At 40.1% G+C, this 23,405-nt stretch overlaps 1 protein-coding gene across 3 annotated transcripts in view; it reads left to right on the forward strand.

Moving 5' to 3' along the window:
- Positions 1–980: 980 nt before the first annotated feature.
- The window catches only part of bcam (basal cell adhesion molecule (Lutheran blood group)), a 54,441-nt gene continuing 32,016 nt past the window's right edge, over positions 981–23,405 (forward strand). The window contains exon 1 of one of the 3 annotated variants that reach the window (XM_041987870.1): positions 981–1,294. In XM_041987870.1, coding sequence (XP_041843804.1) covers positions 1,231–1,294 — 64 coding nt within the window. In that variant the 5' untranslated portion in view covers positions 981–1,230. The remainder of the gene's footprint in view (positions 1,295–23,405) is intronic. The other 2 variants (XM_041987872.1, XM_041987871.1) reach the window with 2 other exon arrangements.

The following is a 23,405-nucleotide window of genomic DNA, read 5'->3' on the forward strand; positions in this document are numbered from 1 at the left end:
ATGCTTTAATGTCAGGATTTTAAAGCAATTCTTGTAATCCTGCTAAGGTTCACCACAAACATATATTGCTGCATCCCAGATGAACACATGATCTTGGTCATTCAGTTTTGTGCAAAAGACCAAGCAATTTTTTCTGTTATTTTTTCTTTTTTGTCCCTGTTTGTACTCCATCCAAGAGGCTGCATGATGTAATCTCCTCCCCATTGTCAGAGCACTCATAAAAACTCTCATTTTAGAAGATAACCACTGTGCCTGACGATCTTTCAGAGCTAATAATGCATCTGAACAGTCATTTTAGTATGTTTTTTTCTTTTTAACCTATTTATTTATTTACTTGCAGTTGGCCGCAGATGTTCATGTATCTCCTTAATCTTTGTAAAGTCTCACAATCCGATTTTTAATTTCTTCTGGGAATTCTCTTCCATCTGGAGCCTCCATATAGACATCAAAGAGTACAGTAGAAAGACCTGGAGTTTAATAACGATCTTCGTGTAATTAGAGTAACCAAATATCACATGAGTGCTCAAATTTGCTTGAAAATGATATATCCTCCACTTGTGTCAGTAGTTACAGGTGTATTTACTTGTTGCAGCAAGTTTTTATAATGTGGACATTATAAAGTATTTAGTTTCGATTTTTACTGGGGGAGATATCCACTTGTCAATATAGATATGCAGTTATTCTGAACTCAAAGTGATATTGCTCTAACTTTTGGTATAGCCTACTACTCATATTCTCTTTAGAAAACTTGCTCTATTATTTATATCTACAGGGTACTTGCTGGGTTAGCTATGAGTCAGTATGCCTCGTGATAAAATCACTTTTAACTTCCTTTAAAGCAATCCTGCGGCCCCACTAGACCATCCAGAGTAGTCGACCAGGTCTTTTCACTGCAGCTGAGGTAGAGAGACAAGGAAGGGGAGGGAGAGAGAGAGAGAGCGAGAGAGAGAGAGGGAGGGGGTTGTATGTTGCAAGGAGAGGGGGTCACCTTTTGTGCAAATATATCAACCAAGTAAGACTACCGCCAGCATCAGATTTCTGAGTGTACGGTTGTGTGTGTGCGTGCGCGCGAGAGCTGCACTCATTTTGCGGAGAGATCCAGAAAGCGGTGAAGCATTGAAAGAAGAGAAAGACCTGCTGCTGTGCCACATTTCCACACTTTACAACCAAAGAAAAAAAGAAGAAAAAAACCACAGTGAATACTTTTCATTGAAAAAGTTGAAGAAGACCATGGACGGGATGATATTCGGACGCACGTCGCTGCTGTGCACCTTGCTCCTTTGGACTTTTCAAGGTAAGTCGCTTTAATACTTTCCGCCACATTTTAAATGTTAAACCCCCTCAGGCTAACTTTGTCGTGGTTTTGACGCCGTGTTGGCACGAATTCCACGCCTTCTGGCTGCGAATTTCTACTTTCCTCCTTCGCTGACTACGACTTTCTTTCTCCGATACCTCACAACACAAACCTGTCCGTGCACTTTGCGGCCACGGCTTTTAAAGTTCCAGTCTCCCAAAATCAAACAAAATATGTTTGGATTCATTTGCTTAATGTTGTGTTCTGATGTCAAGCAACCTGTTAGAGTTTGCACATTTGGCCGAACAAACCCATAGCAGGTGGAAAACTGGATTTATCCCAAAGAAAACATGTAACCTATTGACAAGGATAATTTGCCATCATAGGAATATGGGGAAATATCTCCCTGTAGTTTGCGTCTCATGTTGCGCAGCCTCTACGTAACCAGTGTGTTATGTCCACTGACGGGGCAGTTTCAGCGTTAGGAGTTTTTTTTTTCTTTGATGCGCGTGGAGTATCAGCTCCGACACAGCTCACTTGTGAGCACGCAGGACTGCAGTAGCCCCACTTTTAGTACTACAGCCAGCAATCAGGATGAAACCGGAATTAAATTTATAATGATTCAAAGAAATGAAAATCTTTAAAGTAGGCCGAACATTTAGAGAAAATCTTCCAAAAATCCTTAAATAGCCCCAATGAATCCGTTCCTGAGGAGTGAGAAGCCTTCTGAGTCTTTTATCGTAAAGACCTTGTTGCTGGTTTTTATTCCTGCCTCTGTTGTTTGGCTGCTGCGATGCAGTTTCCAGCGCTTTGATGTCTGATCTGCGGGATCTATGTCTCCTGCGTTGGCAGTGCGCCTCACCCTCTGCGCACCAGGCTTCGGCCAGACCTAAGACTAAGCCAGTTTAAATTCAACCTACATTGCGCCTTGTGTAGACTATTTGTTGAAGAAAAGTTTGTTATAAGATACATAAAAAAATCCCCCTCTTTTCTCTCATTGTTTATAGTTGTCCAGTGTGTTTATCTCCACTGGTTCCTTGGGATTAATGTTGCTGCCACTAAGATTTTGTGCTTATTATATATTGTATTTGCTCAATAATTGGTTCTAATGTTTGTATTTTTTTATTTAAATAGTATTGTTTGTTATAGACAAAGGGCCTTTTTTCTGATTGTGTGTCTCAAAATCAAGTTTTGCCAAAATTCTTTGGAAGCAGGGTGAGGTAAAGGGTGGGGTTTTGGTGCTGGTGACCTCCTGTTTGCTCTCTTCTTCCCTTCTCTACTGTACTCCCTTCATCAGAGCATAGCATATGTCTAATTATTTTTGCTGGCACCTGTGCACTTCTAATTAAATTGTGTAACTTTTCCTCCTTTGTCATTTCATCATTCCTCAATTTACTGAATGCTTTATCACCTCCTGCAACAGTCGCTATGGAGCCTTTTAACAGGTACCTACTTTACAGTACCCTGTAATTGATGAAATCCAGTGTAGTGTGTGGCACATAGCACATCTGTGGTGCATTGATTTAAAGGCTTGGTTCCAGGTGCTGAGCTCTCTACCACCCTACCCCAACCCCCTCCCTTTCTTGCCACGCCTGAAAATGCTGCTCTAAAGTCTCTAAAAGAAAAAGTTAGCCAACGTTGTCATCTATTTCTGTTTTTTCTTTCACTCAGGGATAGTTTTGTTTAATAATAGCAGCTGTTGTTGGCTCTTTGTGGGATTGTGTCACACAGACGTACATTCTTTAAATTACTGGTCAAACAATTGCAGCTTCCAACTATGTCAGTGTTGAACACAGATGTGAACTAAAAAGAGCCACAGGACATAAAAAAAAACCCCAAAACAAAACACACACCCAGATGTGTGATGTTCTTAAGTGTGTCCCAGACTATGCTGCCATAAAAATGGCACCATCAGTAGTCTTTACAAGCAGCTCATGATGACCCATAACTATGCTTCATTATACAGCACCCACTACTGGCCATTGAGGAGATGCTCGAAGCTCAAAATCAAAGCAAATTCAGCCTGAATATATTTGAAAATGTAGAAGAGCCATGCAATTGTTTTTATTTATGACTCTTGTTCTTTTCTGTTTACTTTGTGTCCCTACATACAGTTTGTGATCCAACAGTGACAACCAGCTCTAAAAGTAACTGTGCTGTTGTTATAGATTTAATTTAAGCCTATTTAGGGGAATAAAAAAAGAACAAAGGGGACATTAAATCACCGATACAACAGAAGAGTCAGTTGATCGGTTGAGTTTGACTCGTGAGACAAGTGGAAAGAATCGTTTTGGCAAGCATCAGTTGAGTTCAAGGTGTTTGCCTCTAACACGTAGCGTCAGCCTCTTTGTCTAACTTCACTTTAATTCTCACATTCATTTCCTCACTTTTAATTTCTGTCCCTCCTGCCTGGGCAGCATAAGAAGTGCACCCCCTGCAGCTGTGTGTAATTATTATGGTATTAGGCTAGAAAAAGAGCCATTTAGCCACAAGGAGGTGAAATCCAGAGGAGGTCTTTTGCAGCTGTCTTGGGGGCACTTTTGGCCTTAGTTTTTAGAAGCCCAAATCTCACATGCATTCTCTGAATTATGAACTAAAGAATGTTTATAGATATACACTGATAGTATATGTTTACTGACATATAGGTGTGTCTACATAATGTTTACTGTACTGGTTCCTGGTGTTACTGGAAACCTCATAGCAAGATCGTGACAGGTTGCTTTAGGAATGTAAGTTAATGTGTGTCTCCTTGTCATTTAAGATTCCAGGGGAATGGGCTTTGAAATGAAGGGGCCATAATTATTGTGTTTGTGAATATGCGTCACAGCAGCTGAGTAAATCATTGAATTGGAATAAGTGGCATTCCTCTGAACAGGTTGGTGCTTGCCCCGTAACCTGTGTTTTTGTTTGTTATCACCTCAGATTCTGTCCAAAAGGGCACCCCGTCCCACTTTAAATCTCCTCCACAGCACAATTTAAAGGCAGTAATCCATGAACAAAATAAAAAGAAACCTATGTGTTTTTCATCGCAACATCTAGAGGCCGTAATGCAGGTGAAAAGGTGGAGTCTCTGCTGAGCCAGGTTACATTCTTGTGGGTTGACTGGTTTTAAGTCAACTGAATAACTAAACATTAGTCAGTAAATGGTACGAATAAATTCATCGTGCTCTGAAGTCCATTTAATGTGCCCCATGTTTAATTTTTGCAAGGAATAACACATTAAACACAGAGTTACAACAGTGTGCTTCGTGATGTTGGCTGGTGGGGCAGTGAGCCCGGTGGACAACTGGGCATTAGCACATGGTACACTGCACGCATGTGATTAATCCCAGTGAAGTCAGTTAGTAAGAATAACATGGTTCGCAGTGCAGATGGAAAAATTTATCCCCCTACTATTTTATTCTCATACACCCACAAAAGATTTAGAAGTGCTGCAGCCAAAGCTGTGAAACCTCCACATGTCTCATACATAAACAAAAGGTGTATTTTTTCAGATTAGTTTTGTCTGTGTTCCCCATCGCTCTCCCTATCATCCAATCTGTGATCCCTCCTCTTCATCTGTTGTCTTCTCTCTCTGTGCAGTTTTTTTTAATATATAAAGACAGATTAGCTTCACTTATTTCATTTCCAATTATTTCTGTGTATGTTTGGTTGCTGTGATTTAACATGTGGTCTTTGAACCCATCAACCGCTGTGTTTTTATGTGCAGCTAACTGTTAATGACCCTGCATAGCATCAGGAAGATAACCTGCTGTGTTTTAGTGGGAGAGGGCTCTGTTTGCTTTTACACCCCTCCCCAGAACCTATTCACAATGGATTTATGGCCACTATTAATGATTTTAAAATAAGACTGACCATCCTCCCCCACTAAACTCTTCCTTGTTTCTCATTTTCTAAAGCACCCACTGCCTTATGGTGTCTGTCTGCCAGGTTTGGTATTTTAAAAGACAGTGTAGGTTAATGGAGATACAAAAAGAGATTAAATGCATTAAAATGAACAAGTGAAATGTGAAAACAAAACTTGTGAGAAGTCATTTAGGTGTGGTCTGCTGTTTTTGATCTGTGCAACCTTACTGTTCGTGGAAGTTGTTAGGAGGAAAGGAAGGAAGCAGGGAGTAAAACTGATAATGGAGAGGGATGAGAGATGATTAATCTCCCATTGTGCTGCCACTGTATAGTTTTGTTGTTTCTTGTCTCTAGGGAGGAAGTTGATTGTGATGTTTAATTTCAAAAACAGCCTTGAAAAGAGGTTCCATATTTCTGTGTGTGTGTGTCCTTGTCTCCACATCTATGTGTGCGATGGGAAACTGGGTTGGGAGGTGGGGGATGCAACTCTGGGTTGTGCAAAAAATTGAAAATTCACAAAACTCTTTCAGGAGACGAGGTTAAGTGCTGCCAGTCCGTTTAGCAGCGGTGCTGTAGTAAGATGCGGGTAAGAACATCCTTGCCTTGCTTTTCAGTGTAGGAATAAACAACAAACAATAAACAACAGCAATAAACAAAAACGTCTAACCCATTGGATTTACAAATGTATGTCATGCAATGGCGAGGCTAACTGGGATGGATGTGCCAGTGGCAGAAAATAATACTACATGTGTGTCCTGCCCAGTTACTTTGATCTGTCAAAGAGCGTGCAAGGGGGAATAAATTTTGCTATAGTAATAAAGGCAGCGAAAGCAGCAGTAAAGATCAGACAGGCGGACAGCGTTAGAATCGAGGAATACCAATTAAGAATGGGGAATGTCATGGTGAAGCCTGGATCTGTGGCCAAGGAGATCATTTTCTTGGCAGTGGAGAAGAAATCCTAACCCCTGTGCCCCTCCAACCCTAAACCCTCCATCTGACTGTTGGCTGGCAGAGGGTCCTCTGGGAGACCCGCAAGCTGTTGCCTCACAGACATCAACAGTTGCCTCAGCAGCAGTTGTTGAATGCACCCCTCACAAGAAGTCCCATCACCCCCCTTTTCTTCACACACACACATACACACTTGGGTTCTATTACCACCTTGTGCCTTTCCACAGAAATGGTTTCGACTTGTATGAGGAAAAGAAAGATTAAAACTGTAGATCTTCTGCCACAGTTTTACCATACTCTTTCTAAATTGTTTGTGTATTCATGTAAAGTTAAAGGTCTTTGCTGAACTGCTGTATAAGATTTGAACTCTTCCAGGGCTACTAAAGAACAGTTTTATGACTGCAAGCAGTCTAACCCAGTACTTGTTGCTTCCTAAGGAGGGGTTTTAGAATTGTGACAGTGGGTTCTCATTTTATATTTTTCATCTCTTATCTGAATAACATAAAGATAACAAGGAAACAGAGTGACTTAAAGTTCACTAGGCTACAGAATATTAAGTATTTACAATGTGTACACATCTATACAGACAAATTTACCCAAACTATGCTAAAGGTAGACATACACCCCAATCATTACTCTTTTTCTCCTCCTCATCCCAGATTTTAATCTAGTTAATGGTTAAACAGCGGCGTTAACCTCTCCAGTGAGACTGGTCACTGTTTGACAACGAGATCTTATTGCTTTAACTGGGCTGGTGGGGTGGACCATGGGAGACAGGTGTGGGAGCATTAATCCTCAGCTCTTGGAAGGAAGAGGAGGAGGAGGAGGAGGAGGAGGAAAGGAAGAGATCTTGTAGCATTTGTGTGTTGGGTTCAGAGGTGGTGTTTGCATTACAGCACCTGCAAAGAAGCGTTTGGTCATGAGCGCTGGCAGTTTTCTATGACTTCATGTCTGTATTTGGGAGAGAAGAGGGCTCTCTGTGTCATGTGAAAGCAAGTTCAGAGTATCATCATTATCAGTATCATTGAACGGATCCCGTGTCAGCTTTCAGGGCTTCTGATTTAGCCAGCTAGCCTGAGGATTTAAGTCACCTTTACTTTATGTAGGCTTTACTTACCAGAGCCCCACTGAAACTATGGTCATAGAAGTTGGATTTGCTTTGCCTGTCTCTGCTTGTGTGAACTTGACTTTGAAAGAAAAGAGTAGGGGGGTAAAGTTACCATGCACTGACTGTTAATGATCTCCTCAAGTCACATCCTGTTCTTAACTTTAACACGACTCTTCCTTGAATGTTAGTTTTTCCAGTGGAATTTGCCTCTGAGTCTCTACACCTGCCTTTCTGTCTATCGCGTTACATCATAATTTATCAGAAATTAGAAAAAGCAAACGATATGCATCATTGTTATCATATCACAATATTACAATAAATATTGCAATTACAATATGGCATGATATAATTACAAATTCTTCTTTAGTTAATCTCAGGTGTATTTAGGGCTTCATTTAACTTCTGCATCTGTGCATGAAGGTGAAAGATAGAAACAAAATAGAACATAATAGATAGCTTGCATCTAAACCTTTCTCTCTGCTAGTCAAATATATCCTTTTTTCTCTGTACAACGTGTTCGTGAAATCCCTACTGAACAGAAAGAGCTGGAAGAGGTGAGTGACTGATTGGAGAGGGTAAAAGTACTTTAACTGCTGACAATAATGAAGGTGTTTGACCCAAAGAACAGTTTGGTGAGGCAGAAAACACTTATAACACTTGTTTTTACTGACAGTAATTAAAGTAGATTAAATCTGCTGTTTTCACTGATATAAGGACACTCAAGTTTCATTCTATCATTTTGGATTCCATTTAGTAGAAAAAAGTACAAGCTTGATCTGGGCCTGTATGAAATTTAGATTTAAAATCAATAGCATTCAAATGGGTTGCGACTCCATCAGGATAATGATTACCAATTACATGTCTTTTCGATCTGCAGAACAACAAATGTGATGGATAGTTGTGGGAATAATTTTAGAATTACAGAGTGCCTAACTGATTTAGACTGTTGTTATTAAGGGCTAAAGTAATTACAAGCCTAGTGCTTTCCCTGAGAGCATCTTGCATTCAGCCCCAGCAGGCGCGTTGCAGCATTAAGGCTAAATTTACTGACCAAGTATTCTTACTCAATGATTTTCAATTAGAAGTCAGTTGAATGTATCTTGTAGTGCTTGTTAACGATGAGAAAGGTATTTGGTCTTTCCTGGTTGCCTTATGGACTGCTGGGAAAGGCAATGGCCAGCGAAGTGGACCTCCTTTGATCCCCACTCACATCACCCACTCATACACATACTGAGATTTGGCTCTGCAGAGAATGATGAAAGATGCACCAACTCCTCATGTCAGTTAGCAGCCTGGGCATGTGCACTGCATAAAGTGTGTATTTGTGTGCCTGTGCATTGAGAGCACTGTGTAGGGGTGGGGTTGGTTAATGGCAGGGGCAGAGAGGACACATGTTCAGTAATAAGGCCTGACAAAGGGGTACAGACGGAGGGAGGGTTCGTGGGAGGATGGGAGGAAGATGAAGTATTTAGTATGTCAGTGTTTTTCTCTGTGTCTCACTTAGATATGTAATAATTATTGTTATATAAATGAAAATATGTTCCCAAATTAAGCAATATGAGTCACCTTTACAATATTTATTTTTTCACCACTACAGCAAATTGCTTTTAATAAGTGAAACACTGAATGATTTAGCTTGCTTGGAATAATTAATTTAGACTGAACTAACTCGATGAAGAGCCATGTGCAATTAGTGAGAGCACAGTAGAAAAACGGAGGATCGCAATGAGTGCAATAACTTTGGAAAATCTTGTGCTGGACAAGACTCTTAAGCAGTGATCTCCTATAGAAAGCCCAACGATTAGAGCCCTCCAACCACTCCTTCCTCCTTGTAAGTGTTTGTGGCCAAATGAGCACTAGTGGATGTGAAGAAGTGAATGTCATGTTGTAGGAACATAAAAATGTAGAATCTGGATGTGCTAACATCTTAATTAGCTTCTGTTTAGGGAACATAGTAAAGAAGACATAGTTGTTGCCTTTATTGTGAATCTGAAGCATTTTGTGCTATGGAGCAACACAGCTGCTTTATGTTACGTCATAAGATCGGATCATAATAATTTGTTCATATTAAGCAGCACATCTCATCTGTATTGTAATGTGTCCCGTGCTTCCTGGATTGACATTCTTTCTATATGTGAAAAACAGCTGTGCTTGGTGTGTAAATTTATGTTAAGTGTAGTCCTTCATAATAAGTTATTTTATTAGAGGTTTTGCAGCAAAGTCAGTAAGAAAAGTTTGTGTATCCAACTCATCTGTGTTCCTCACAACTCATAAAGCTCCTTAGTTGAATTTACAATGCACAATCTTTAATCTCAGGGACTACTTGCCGAAGCATCTTTTATGTATATTTCAGGAAGGCTTTTCTCTCTGCACCTGAACAATGCTACATTGTAAAGACATTCCTGCAGGCTGTTGGAATGCAGGTATTAAAACTGGGCTGATTACACACATAACAGAAACAGAGACAGGGGTAGAGTCAAGGGAAGGAATGAAAGAGAAGGTGTAGAGAGAAGGGAGTAGAGGAAGGCTGCATGGTGAGATTCAGTGGAAGGGAGAGCCTGATGAAATTTGATGTTTAAACTTTGTGTGTGTATGTGGTTCTACACATATGGGTGAATACCTGCAAGCATGTACAAATGTGCATGTGTGTGTGCACATTTACATACCAGCAGGTGTCTGGATATGTGAATGTGTGTCTGGAATGTATACCACATTAACTGAACTAACACTTCAGTATGTGTGTGACAAAGGGGGGAGTTAGCACTGGGTGTGGGACCAGACTTCCCTATGTGTGTGGTCACTTGTCACTTTGGGCAGTGAAGGCTGTTAGGAGCATGTGAACATTGCAAGTCCAACATAACCAGGAATCCGGACTTAGCAGAGGTTATAAATAAGTGTGTGTGTGTCAAATCCCACTTCAAGGGAGTACCAGCTGGTGATGGGAAACCAGTGAGTTTGCAGTTGAGCCAATTGTATGCTGACAGGGCCTCAAAAAGCTAGAACAACCTCCCTTTTCCCCCTTTCTTTCATAATACTTTTCTTATCTTTTCTTTCATCATCCTCAGTGTTTCTCCGCTTTCATCCCTGTCTCATGAGGATTACATGGTCTTTATGTTACAATAATGCCTCCAAGTTGATATTTTAAAACAAAAAGTGAATGTCAAGCTTTCATTTCCTGTGTTTTGAAGGAACTCCTTGGTTTCTGCTTTGGCTGTTTACATTGTGCCATACAGTGCCACCACAGTTGTGGCTCCTTGCTTACCAGCTGGTGATATAGAAACCAGGCTGTCAGAGTTAAAACCTGTTCTTCTTGGCAAGGGAATTGGCATGACAAAGCTGTCCAAGAAAAAAAAAATCTACTATCAACTTCTTACACCCTTCTTTGGAGCCCCTCACCCACACATACCCATCTCGCCCCATCTGTTTATGCATTAGTGTGCATTAGTGTGTATTTGTGCCTGTTTGGCACTGGTTTAGGGGCAGTTGGTGTAACGGTTCAGGGGAGCACCAAAACCAACTTCACTATCGGCATGACAGGGTGAGGAAAGTCAGAGCTCAGTAGGCAGCAGTATCCCAGAGCTAATGCTAACTCTTAATTCATATGCACTGAGAGATGCTTGATGCTAGGAGCAGTTGGGGGAGATGTGGACCGTATGGTTGTTCTGCTGTTACTGGCCAAAACATAGCATACTTGTTTTCCTGTGGCTACCCACCTGTTCTCTCCTCCCTCACTTTGGTTGTATCGAAGTAGCAGAACAGGGCCTCCTGTCCTTCAATGAATACTTTTTCCTTCTCCCACACACTTTTATCTTTTTTTCCCTCAGATTACATGATTATCTTATTCAGTAGGACAAACGGAAATTGTGGCATTGACTGAGAAGAAAGAGTGAAAGCTGAACAAAGACCTTTTCTTTTCCTTGATTACTCTTTGACCATATTCAGGTTCCTCTTCTGCCATGGCTGCCCTTTTCACTACTGCTGTTACATTGTTGTCTGTGTTTGATTTTTTTTTATATTTCACAACCTACTGCTAGTTGTTTGCTTCTGTTTCTTTATTCAAGCCTCACTGTTTTCCCATTTGGGTATGTGGTCAGAGCCCCCCACAGTGGATTATCAGTCTGTTGACTCGCAGAGGGCAGCCAAAGCTTCCAATACAAACATGAGACAATATCCAAATGATTGGCTGTGTGGAAACACGCTGCCATATCAGGCTGAGCCAGGTTACATCCACAACGCTGCCCAGAAACCATATTAACCAGTAAAACCTATATTTACTGCAGTGCTTCTCTTTGTTTTCAACAGCTGGCTTCAGATGCTGTACAATGAAAAAAAAAAATGGAATAAATCATCAAGTAAATACAGAAGCTGTTTTGGCTGTTTTAACACGTGGGTGGGAAGAAATCACATTATGTAATGTTAATGTTAACATTAATGACCTCCTACTCAGATATGATTTTCTCGTGGTTGGTGGTGTGATGTGCAGCCATCAGTGAGTTCAACACGTTTTGTGTTTGCCCAAGATAAAAATGTTTATTTCCTTAGTTTATACAAAAAACTACCTATCAGGACAAACCTTATATAAACCTTAAATCTTATATAGACATTGTGCAGACACAATGATGGTGTTTACATTATGACTCCAGTTATTCAAAAGTTTCACATTAAATAAATAGAAATTTTCTTTTCTTTTTCAAAACAGAAATAAACTTATTAAAAACATTTATTTATTTATACAAATGAATGCCAGCTAAAATAAAGCATATAATGTCATAACCTTTCCACCATATAAACGACTTCATATCTTGCATAGAAATATGCAACACAACTGCATCCGGGATCTTTTTCCATTTGGATCCTTATCATACAGGATACACTGCAGAAATAATTCCCCTGATGAAGGTTGTCTCCTAACTAGAATTTGTAGGCTAAAGTTGACTTCTACATCTCGTAGTGAGCAGCATTTCTCACTGCAGTTATACGTACAGCTAAATCCCAGGCATGAGTGAAGGGTCACTTCACTGAAAATATGTCAGACAAACACTATTCTGGTGTGGAGGGAGGGCTAAGTCTGCTGCTAACTAACTATGGAAAAAATCCAGATTTTTTTTTTAAATAAATTGCCAGAAATGGAAAATTCGATTTATCGATTAATCGATTAATCGCCCAGCCCTATACAGAATCCTTTTGTATTTTTCGTGCAATCTTCAGAGCAAAGTTCCTATAATTGTCCACAAATTTGTGAAACCTATGAAGTTTCTAGGATGAGATTTATGACAGAGGAGAGTGGTGAGCTTGCCGAGAGTAAATTGTAATGCCTCGTCAATCTTGGGAGCACAGTGGCCTCATTCTGCTGGACTGTTCGAACCCATCTGCCTTCGCTTGTGCACTGCTGAAACTTAAGTTAAAGCGTTACCTCCATGCATTTCCCTGCCATCTCTGCCTCTGGTTCACAGCTCATTATATAGACACAGGGTTGGCTTTTCTGCCCTGCAGCCGCATTTCTGCTCAGAGATGTTGAAGTCATGGAAAATTCTGGAGCTCTGCCGATGACAGACAGCTTCCACGTCTCCTGTCAGTCAACCGGGCCTGTTTTTTTTTCCTTCACATTCCTCAGGTCACACTTAGTCAGTACTTCTTACCTCTTCTAGGTCTGAACAGATGTCCCATCATTCTTTTTCTTTCCCACTCTTTCCTCTCTCCAACCCATCCTACCAGATACCTATGTGGGCAAGCTTTTGCTTGCCTCTGTAAACCTCTAGCAAACAACCCATTACCCTCCCCACCTTAAATGTCATAATTTGCCCCAGGGCTCCCAACCCACCTAGAGAATGTATTAAATCCTAATCTTTAAAAAAGCGCAATGTTCTCAAAGACATTTTGTGACAAACAGACTTAAAAGACTGAGAACATCACTCAGTATTGGTGACTCATATGATACCATAAAATATATATATATTGCTATGTGAAAAAATCAGCTTACTCATGATCTAAGTAATTTATCAAACATTTCTTAGAAATGTTCCTGTGATATAAAACAGTATTAAGAATAATTTATGCATGATCCTAATGGGGGGGCCAGCAGCATCGCCTCTTTTAGGCTAGCCTTATTTGCAAACGAATTCAATAGCATCATGTTTGCTTTTATTGCTATTCTATTTCTTCTTTCCCCTTTCCAACCCTACCCTGCCTCCAACTTCATCCATGTAATGAAAAGCAAGAACAGGGAGCTATGAATAGAGTCTTAAGAACAAAGATGAGTGGTAATACACAGTGAGCATTTCATCTGACCCTTTTTTCTTCAATCTGATTTTCTGTATCAACAGAGAAAAATGTAAAGAACGCTGGTTGGCAGTTTTATCCTTTTCCATCTTTATCTTTTTCAAAGTGTTATTCAATCTGCTACCCTCTGTTTAACCCCACCCCTCCTTCCTTACCTCGTTACCATCGCACATTCCCTTCCTTCCTTCCTTCCTTCCTTCCTTCCTTCCTTAACCATCCATCAGTGTTATCTCCCCCTCCTCTCCCTCTTTGTACCATCTTGCCTTTAAATTTTTCACCTTTATTACCAGATTCTTGGAGATGGAGGAGGTAGAGGAGATGGTACCAGGGTAGTACAGGTTCCAACAGTTAAGCTTTATTATCCCTACAAATTCACAGAAACCTCCTTGTACTACTACTGTAGGTACACACACATAGGCTCCTTACCATATGATGTTTTATTTCCTCCATTCTCTGAAACAAGCAGCTCTTAAAACGCCTACCTGGACCATCTGCTTCTCTAAACACCCACAGCATGGCTGAACTGGAGAGCTGGAAACAAGGAAGTTTGTTTTATGAAAATCAGAGTTGGACAAAGCCACTTTTAATGTTTCAGTTCTGGTGTACCCCTATAGAGAGTTTGTGTCTCCAAGTATCAGCTATAGCAAGTATCTGCATGTGAATATTTGCTGGAATAAACAATGAAATATATAAAAATTCTAATGTCAAACACTGATGATAAGAATCCAGTGACAATTAAAATGTTATGCTGTACTTCCTTTTCTCTTGTAGAAAATCACCTTCCACACAGTCTGCTTCTGTAGTATGCAGTAGCCATCAATAAAGTGGTACAAGGACATCCTGACACACTCCTTTCTCATGCTTCATTTTTCCCTAAATCTTGATATGCTACAGTTAGCTTTACATCTTTCTGTCAGTTTTGTCACTCTGTGTATTTCTTTTTCACCTCCTATAAGTCTGTCTTTCTTTTAATCTCAGTTGTCATATTCAATCTTCATGTCTCTGCATGTGTTTGACTGCATACATGTGGTTTCTTCCTTGATACGGTATCTCAACTGGACATTGCATAAGAATCTGGGCACAGAGTTTTGGTTCTATTTCTGTTATTAATTTTTTTTATTTTTTGTTTGGTTGTTTTTTTTTTATATATATAAAAATCACGCAATAAGAAAAAACAGATAATTTTCTTGGCATGTTTGTCTTTTCTCTCTACACTTCCTCTCTTGTTCTTTTCCTTGCCTCTCCCTGTGAGACTTTTAGAGTTTTACATGTTACAGTAGATTTTGCTTGATTGATTAATCAAATATGAAAACATGTAATTTTAATTTACACATATCCTCTAAGCATTTCTTACTAAATCTATTCAGTTAGTTTGAATCAATACTGAGCTGGTGTTTTCTTTAGATAAAAGACTGATTACAAGGAAAGGCTGTGTTTGTTTAACATGCCTCACCAAACAGGCATGGGCTTGGTTTTCAATGGACAATAAAATAGAAAGGTGTCAGTAACCTATATTGACTAAATGTCAGTGGTAAGTACGGACATTGTAGAAGCGTGTATTTGTTTTGCTTTAACCAGGATGAATGATTGTCAGTGTGGGTGCAAAAAGTGGTGAAACCGCAAAGGGTCCTGGACCATTTTAGGTTGAGATCTCATGGGAGATCAACACCACATGTCAGCATATGTTCTTGGGTTTGACCACCTAAAATGGGAAAAACAACTTGAAATTACTTGAGATTGTTTCTTTTTCTGAAAAGAACTGGACGTTTGCATCCTCTGGGTAAAAAAATAAGGACTGCAGGTGTTTGGTGGTTCAAAGGTGGAACAGAATAGAGTTGAGATATTTTTCACAATCATATTACTCTGTTTCTAACATTTCCCTCTCTCATTCTTTCCCCTGTTGCCCTCCCAAGATTCCTTTTTTTCTCCATCCATGACGACACCCTGCTGTTTCCGTCTTTGACACCACTGTGTCTTCCAGCAACCCCTGCAGCCCTCACCTGCACCACCCCCTCCATCTCATTCCACACACCTACCTCAGCCCTGCAGTTGTCTCTATCTTCCCCTCTCTTGGAGCTGCAGGTCTGCGCAGGTTGAGGCGTCTGCTGTTTTGTTTTTCTCGGGTTTCACACATTCCAGATATTATCAGCAGGCTCCATTTAGCTTTGATGATAGCTATCTCGACATAGCGGTCAATCACTCGACAGACAATGACGAATGTTAACCCGTGACTCAGGCCTAATGCCCATAGACAATGAAAGGTCTGTGCCAGACGTGGGATTGTCATGTTGGTTATCTTTTCAGGCAACCTCACACGCCTGTCAGATACAGTATGTTATCAGTAATGATTGCCGACTCACCAGACAGGGGTCCCTGAAATCAGTTAGAATGAAAATGAATGTTGAATATTTAAATCTTAGCTTCATTTCCCTAATTATTTCATCTGTTGTCCTCAATTTCTTTTCTAATGACATTATCAGCCAAGCTATGAATAATGATTAAATGAAGCATTAATGAATGTGAGGAATAGTCTGGGTAGCAGATTGGAATTTTATGAGGACTGGAATATTGTACTTTGTGAAAATCCCCTGTGTGTCTTGATGTGGAAGTGAATGAGACATTGTTGTGTATTCATTTGAAAAGTATTAAATTTATAAATAGTCTTCATAAAAAATCAGAGTGTAGAACTAAAATGATTCATGGTTGACATTTTGCCCTTTTTTAACGGAGCCGTTTTCACTTTCAAGCTCTGTATTTACAACCTTCATTTTGTCAGGTAACTGGCGGACATTGTTCTCATTGCCTGTTTATTTTTGTGTCTGTGTGCCCGAGTGTATGTATCTACCTCTAATCCGGCCCCGGGTAGCTTCTGTCCCCTGCAGGCTCCGTGTCAGCAGTTTGACTTTGATGTCAAGCCACAATTTATTTGACTGTCTCTGTGGACTCCCATGTTGTCCACATAATGTCTGGCAATCAATAATAATGTGACCTACCAAGCTATACTCTGCCTTCCCACTGCTTTAGTTATTCACCCCCTGGCTTGCAATATTCCAAAGTCTGACCTCTCCCTGCCCCTGAAAAAACCCTCTCCTTCTCAGTCTTTCCCACTTTTGCCAATAATGCCTGTCTAGCAGTGACAATAACCTTTATGTCTGTTACTGTGGTAACATACAGCTCCCTGAAGCAAAGACAAACCACTTTTTCTCTTGTTTAATTTAAATATGTTTTTCCAGTATGGAAACAGATGAAGACAGGGAAGATTAAGTTGGATAAAAGGATGCTTAAAGAAAGAGATTTTAAAAGACAGATGGGTCAGTTATTTGTACTTGAATTTGTTTAGTGTGCCCCCTCCTGTGCCCCACTTTTAAGACCCCTCTATACTTCTGTAAAGGTAATAGAGAATGGGAGAAGACAGGTGTGCCATTATGGTGCAGATTATCCAGGAATGCTGGAAACACAGACGGGAGTTGGCTAACTCAAATGTGCATTTGCTTATGGTTGCCAGCTGAAGCTGCCTTTAGTTTGGATTAAAATATGTGTATATAATGCATGCCAGTAATATGTGTGTTTGCCCTGACCAATATTGCTAAGTGACATTTGATATATTCTTGCTGGGTGTGTATATGCAGCTTTCTTCCATCTTATTGCCCTACCCTTGTTTGGCTGAGCATTCGCCCAGTGCTGTCTCCTTGTCTCCAGCTTATCAGCTTGCTTGTCTTCAAGTGTTGGTGCAGAAATAGAAACTATGTGGTGGGAAAGCATTCTTTTTCATTCCTCTGTGTAAAATATGTACCCATGCAACAAAACACTACATGACAGCAGATAATGTATGATGCAGAATGCTTTTAACTGTAAATGAAAAGGGCCCTTTATCAGTCTGAGTTATCTCCAGAAGAATATTGTTGGCATGGATTTGAGACAAAGATATGTTTGAATATGCAGTTTGCATACAGATGAGTGTACAGCTACTTTGTCTACGTCTACAGCTTTGTTACTGGTATGCATATTCTTCTCCTTCCAGCTAGCATCTTGTAGTGTCGTTAGTGGGCTTTTCCAGTCTTCAGCCTCTCAGCCGGTCTTACCAGACAGTCAACCAGCCGTGTGGTGCCTCTTCAATCTTATTAAAATCCCTGTGGTTCCAAACTCCAACCAGAAAGACACAGCCTCAATGCCAGACTCTGTGTTTGCTGCTGCCAACACTCTCTCCATGTGTGTGTCTGAATACAGAAACTGGAAGAGTGAAGGCTCATAACCATATTTTCTTCTTATTTCACTCAGTCAAGACAACATGTAAAAAAAGTCTGCCAAGGCACAAGTTGAGTGGTGAGAGAAAAACAAATACAAAATGTGAAAGAGGAGACAAAGAAGGATCTACAGTAGACAGCATATTTGAACGGTTGCCTCATGGAGGGAAAAAGGGACTTTAGTGGATTTAGAAATCAAGCAGAAGAAAGAGCAGAATGCAGAAGAATAGTAATTAACTCTGAATTATTCTATCTCTGAGGGATCAGAGGGATTAATAGAGGCTTTGGTTTGGATTCTGCACCTTTCGTTCCGTTGTGGCATGGGAGTCTGGTTCCTGTGTATAAACCCCATGTTTGTGTGAGTGTGCACAATTGCATGTGTTTATGCTCGCATGTGTTTCGCTGTAGTCCAGAAGGATCTGTGTTTCTCTGCCAGTGGGCTTGTGACCATGTCTGCCAGCCAGCCGGCCATTTTTTGTGTGTCTGTTGAGGTGTGACTTTGTACCCCCCGCTTACTGAAGTTCATCCAAGCATTACAAGTTAATCCGCCATAATAAGCAAAAAGACCGAATGTTGGGGTAGTGTTAGGAAGGCATGAAGGAAAGACTGTGGGATGTGGGGCAGCAAAAGGTAGTAAATGTGTGTTTTTACGTGTCTTCAGTGTGTGAGGTATGCCAGTAAGAAAAGTACAGATTTAGGGCTAGACAGGCCATTTTAAATCCAATCTTTTAAGCTGCTTGGATGGCAAGAGCTGATAGCCAAGCTGGGAAAACATCTAGGATCACAGGTTTTGCTAGCTCACTAACAGAACCATAAATCTATCCCAATATGCCAAAAACACAGATTTAAAAATTTTTATTTGACCAATTAATTAGTGGTTGAGGATGAAGAGGTGTATAGATACGTTTTCATTACTAACACGTGTTGTATATTTGCATTGAATCTGCACTGAGAGCAGAAACATCTTATGGAGGGAAGTAACATAGTTCAGTCTTTAGTTGGGATTTCCAGCTGGAATTTCCAGTATCTCTCAACCTCCCACTGAGTGTTGCTACTGTCAACACTGTAAAAGTCTTTTTGTTTGTCCAGGACAGAAGGAGTTGGAGGGAGGGAGAGATTGGTAGGAACAGAGGGCACATGTGAGGTTAATTTTGCAATGGCTGAGAAGTGGAGGTAGGTTTTACCCAGCTTGTCTGGAGGCAGTGACCCGCACTGTATACAGCCTGATTACTCCTCCGTCTCTTGTTTGAATTTAAGATTTCCAAGGTCTTACCATGCACTCAAGTATGTTTCCAGAAACGCACACACACACACACACACACACACACACACACGCAAACACTCCTTTTTAAGCTCTCATTTCCACACTCTTGTGCCCTTGTCTTTCCCCTTCACCCTATCTCCATGCTAGTAGGTTTACCCCTTCCACTCTATCCCTCTATCTGTCCCTCACACACAGGCTTTACCAGCCTGCTGAGCATGATGACCTGTTTTTTTATTTTTTAAATAGAGCAACGGATGGATAAGAAAACAGCAAAGGGATAAGGGATGTAGAGAAAGGAAAGAAAGGGGGAAAGAATCAAGGCGTACACCAGTGGCCTGTTATCTCATTACTGCGGTACTGGCTTGTCATGCCCGACTGACTAGCCCCCTAAGGAGTACCCTCACCCCCTTATAAGATCCCTTTTATTCAGCAAGCACTCTCGCATTTCAGCTTGGACACAAAGAAGGGCAATTCTCTCTGGTTTCCGAGCTGTCCACACCAGATATGTTATATGTGTGCTGGCTCACATATAACAGAGGCACACAATCAGACCTACAACACAGGTCCAGACACATACACAGCTGCCTTGTTAGTGCTAGTTATGAAATGATGCTTGCAGATAATGGAGGCTAATAGTGAGAGTGGATATCCATTTGTTCCACCATTTTCTCCCTATTCCAGCCCTCTAACATGGTCCCATGTGGGTATTAGAAGAGGAACTCAAGAGGGAACTGCTGTCAGCTAAAGTAGTGGAAATGGTGTTTCTCTCTGGCTTTTCTCCCTCTTCTGCCAAAATGAAGGCTTATTAGACAAGAAGGGAGGGCTGTTTCTAAATGAGATGAGGCAGAGTGCTACTCAGCACTCCTACAAACTGAATGAGAGACAGACGAGAGGAGGTGAGGGACTCTGAAAGAGGATGCAACAGATAGAGATAATGCAGACAGAGCAATTTCATTCAGTTGGAACAAAAGTTTTGGGAAAAGAAAAAGCAGTTATACTACAGTAATTACAGTAAATGTGCAAAAATAAACATTTTTTATGGTAAAGTGAGCATCCATTCTAACATTTTATCATCTTCTGTAAAGACCACTCTGTAAAGGACTAAATACAATAGGCCTTTAGAGGGTGGAGCCGGGTACCCTGGGAAATATTTGGAGGCAAAGCTCCGCACCTGAAGTAATGTGATTTTGGTCATTTATAATCATCACAAAGAAATTTAAATGATGCGGAGCCATCATCAGTAAAGAGATCTTAAACATATACCAGACCACTTCTATACCAAACAGCAAATGCCTGATCTATTTGGAATGGTGCAAAAACAGATGATTAAACATTATTGGAGAGAAGCTGCATATATTTGTCAAGTTAAAATGTGTTCTGAACTGGCCCCAGATCTTTATTGAATTTTGGACCACTAAATTTGATTTCAGTTCAGCTGCTTTAATATTTAATGGAAGAGGGGCAGTCAATATTGATATCAGGGAAACTGGGAGTGTAGCTCTTAGTTCCATATCATCCCCAATTAGTCCTGGTTTATCTGCAAACATGGTGATCCAATATGTCATCTTAACCATATTGGCTGCCCAATTGTAGAATAAAAAAATGAAGTAACCCCAAACCACCCTGAGGTTTACCTCTCTCCAGGCTTGCCTTTTTATAGGGGCAGGTTTTTAATTGCAAATGAATGAAGAGATGGTAAGCTCCAGCTGGGCAAAATAAGATTTCAGTAGAAAAATGGGGCTCATTAGAAATAAATCAAGAAACATGGGCATTGCTATCATCTTCACTGCATTTATCTGACCTGCCAAGGAGAATGGAAGTTTTGCTTCTCTATCCACATCAGTTTCTCTACGGTCTAATATGTTAAGTCAATTTCTCATTTTCAGTTTTAAAGGGCAAACATTCATATGTAATCTGTTTTGCCAGATTATTCAGTGAGAATAGTAATAACTTTGATTAATTAACTTAACATCAATATTTACTATTGATTTTTTGAAGTAGATGGAGAAGGTGGGGCATGCTCTTTATGGGTCTAATATTTGATAAAAAAAAAATAGCCAGAGCTTTAGGTCTTTAACCTTTTTTTCCTCATTGGCACTTATTTTGTGTTTTACCATACCATACAATTCCATTTAAATTCTAAAGCACTTTAAAAACAGCATAACAGCTGATCAAAGTGCTGTACAATAAATTTTACAAGGAGAAAATTTACTGCAATATCCTGGTTTATGTGTTAATAATAGTGTTATGCACATTGAGTTTATTCTACCACATTTAAGTGAGCAGTAATGTCTTTTTTGCTACAGTAGGATAACAAATTACAATTTAATTTATTACCTTTGAAGCCAGTAACATCGGCACAGCTTTATCTGTGTAATGTGATCCACTGTTCTGAGATTGTTTCTGTAACTTAAAATAATTTTAATTATCAATTAACCTTCCTTATATTGTCAGACTAGCACTGATTAATCTTTGCAACTCAAATTGGCATCAGTGATGGATCACAGTGAGACTAGAGCTGTCATCTTCACATTACAGCTTCCCACTCCGGTGGCCTTAGAAAAATCCACAGAGAATAAGATGGTAAACAAGCAACAGCATCTTGGTGTTATTTACCCATAGTCCCTCACTGTGTTTACCTCAGCTCGTCCAGTGTGTGTGTAACCTGTCCACACAGGAACTGGTCCTTTGTCATGCCAACAAAACACTGTGGTGCTACAATTCAGCATGAGATAATTGCTGGAAAAAAAAGGTGACAGAAGCAGATGATGTTTGAGAAAGTGAGCTGTTAACATATGAAAGGCAGGTAAGTGTGTTTGTGCATGTGTTCTGCTGTTTATGAATGTAACAGTATGACACTGTAAATAGCTACTGTAAATATAACCTGAGACGTTCATCTCTAAGCTCATCAGTATTAAAATACACATGGGTTGGCAGTCCAGCTCAATTTAGTCCATGTGAGTGTGTGTGTTTCTAGATGTAGAGTCCAAATCAGACATTTGAGACTGACACAGAGACATGCTGGCCTGCTTTTACCTTTTCCTCATTGTACAACTTATCTCAAATCTCAGTTCCTCTCTCGAACAGAAGTGTAAGAGTCTGTTTTCTTCTCTCTTAGTCAAACACTGTAAGCTATTGTATTTTTAGAAAGACACACACACATACAAATCCAGTAATGGAGTAGTTCCAGTAGGTTTTTTATTACTCTAAATGGATAGAAGAGCTATTTTATGCAGAGTATTTATCTGCACAGCATGTTTGGAAATGACTTCCAGAATGAATTGATTCAAGGATAGATATAAAGGGGAAGAGAGAGAGACGGCAGAGGCGGCAGCACTTTGTCCCAACCCTTTTAGTGAGATTAGCTGTAGTCTTAATGTCTCTCTCTTTATTTATACTAAGTCAGCCTCTACCATCTCTCCTTCCTCTCTGTGACAGTAATCTGGCATGACTGTTTGGCTATTTTCAGGCTGCCTGCCTGAATCTGGTTTTTGGTACAGAAAAAATGTAGAAAAGGAAATCAGATTTTTTGCAAACTGGATCTATATAACATAGATCCAGTGAACATAATACAGATGTCTCCATCTCCAAGCGCTGGGCTCTTAAATTAGATCACAAAGCTTCATATGTATTTCTTGCAAAGCACCACCCAGCGGCAAAGTCAAACCTAGAGTGATGGAAGTGTTGAGTGGAACCAGCACAGCCACTGGCACAGAACCAATGATAGATAAATTCAAAAAACGGTCTGCTTGCACTTGAGGTGAGGCTTCTGGACCGACTAATAAAGCTGCTCCACTATAGTTATGTAGTTACTGACGTCAACACCATTACCATGGCAACCGGTGCACATAAACTGGATGGTTCTGAATATCAAACATGATCTAATCACTTGCAAAAATCTTCCCTAAATATTTGATTTATCTGCAGCCTCAGCTAAAGATGGACTTTTAACACGATTTTATTTAAAACATAAAACTGAGTGATGATCAGCATGAACATGAGGGGAGCAGACTGCTTCTTTATTAGAATCATAGACATTTAATTCTGCCAGGTTTAAGGCACCTTGAGAAGTGTTTTTTTGTTTGTTTTGTTTTGTTTGTTTTTTTTTCATCCCACATTGGTTCCTAGAAACTTGGAGTTTCTACTACGCATCTAATCAGCAAGAGCAAAAGTGTGGTCCAAAGAACAAGTTTATGTTTAATTTTTAAGATACAGTGTGTAATAGTAGAATGTATGAAAATAGGATAACCCACAGATTTATGTCATCTCCCACCCAACCACTGCCGTTAAGGGGTTTATCAGGAAGGCAACAGTGTTAACTATCATTTTAAGAATCGTGTTACCTGTATGATCACCAGTGTGCAGAAAGTGGCATCACAATAGGAAACTGAATCAAAGAAATTGTCATTTTTCAGCCCTTAT

Source organism: Melanotaenia boesemani, chromosome 6 (assembly GCF_017639745.1).
Source record: "Melanotaenia boesemani isolate fMelBoe1 chromosome 6, fMelBoe1.pri, whole genome shotgun sequence".
Taxonomy (NCBI): domain Eukaryota; kingdom Metazoa; phylum Chordata; class Actinopteri; order Atheriniformes; family Melanotaeniidae; genus Melanotaenia; species Melanotaenia boesemani.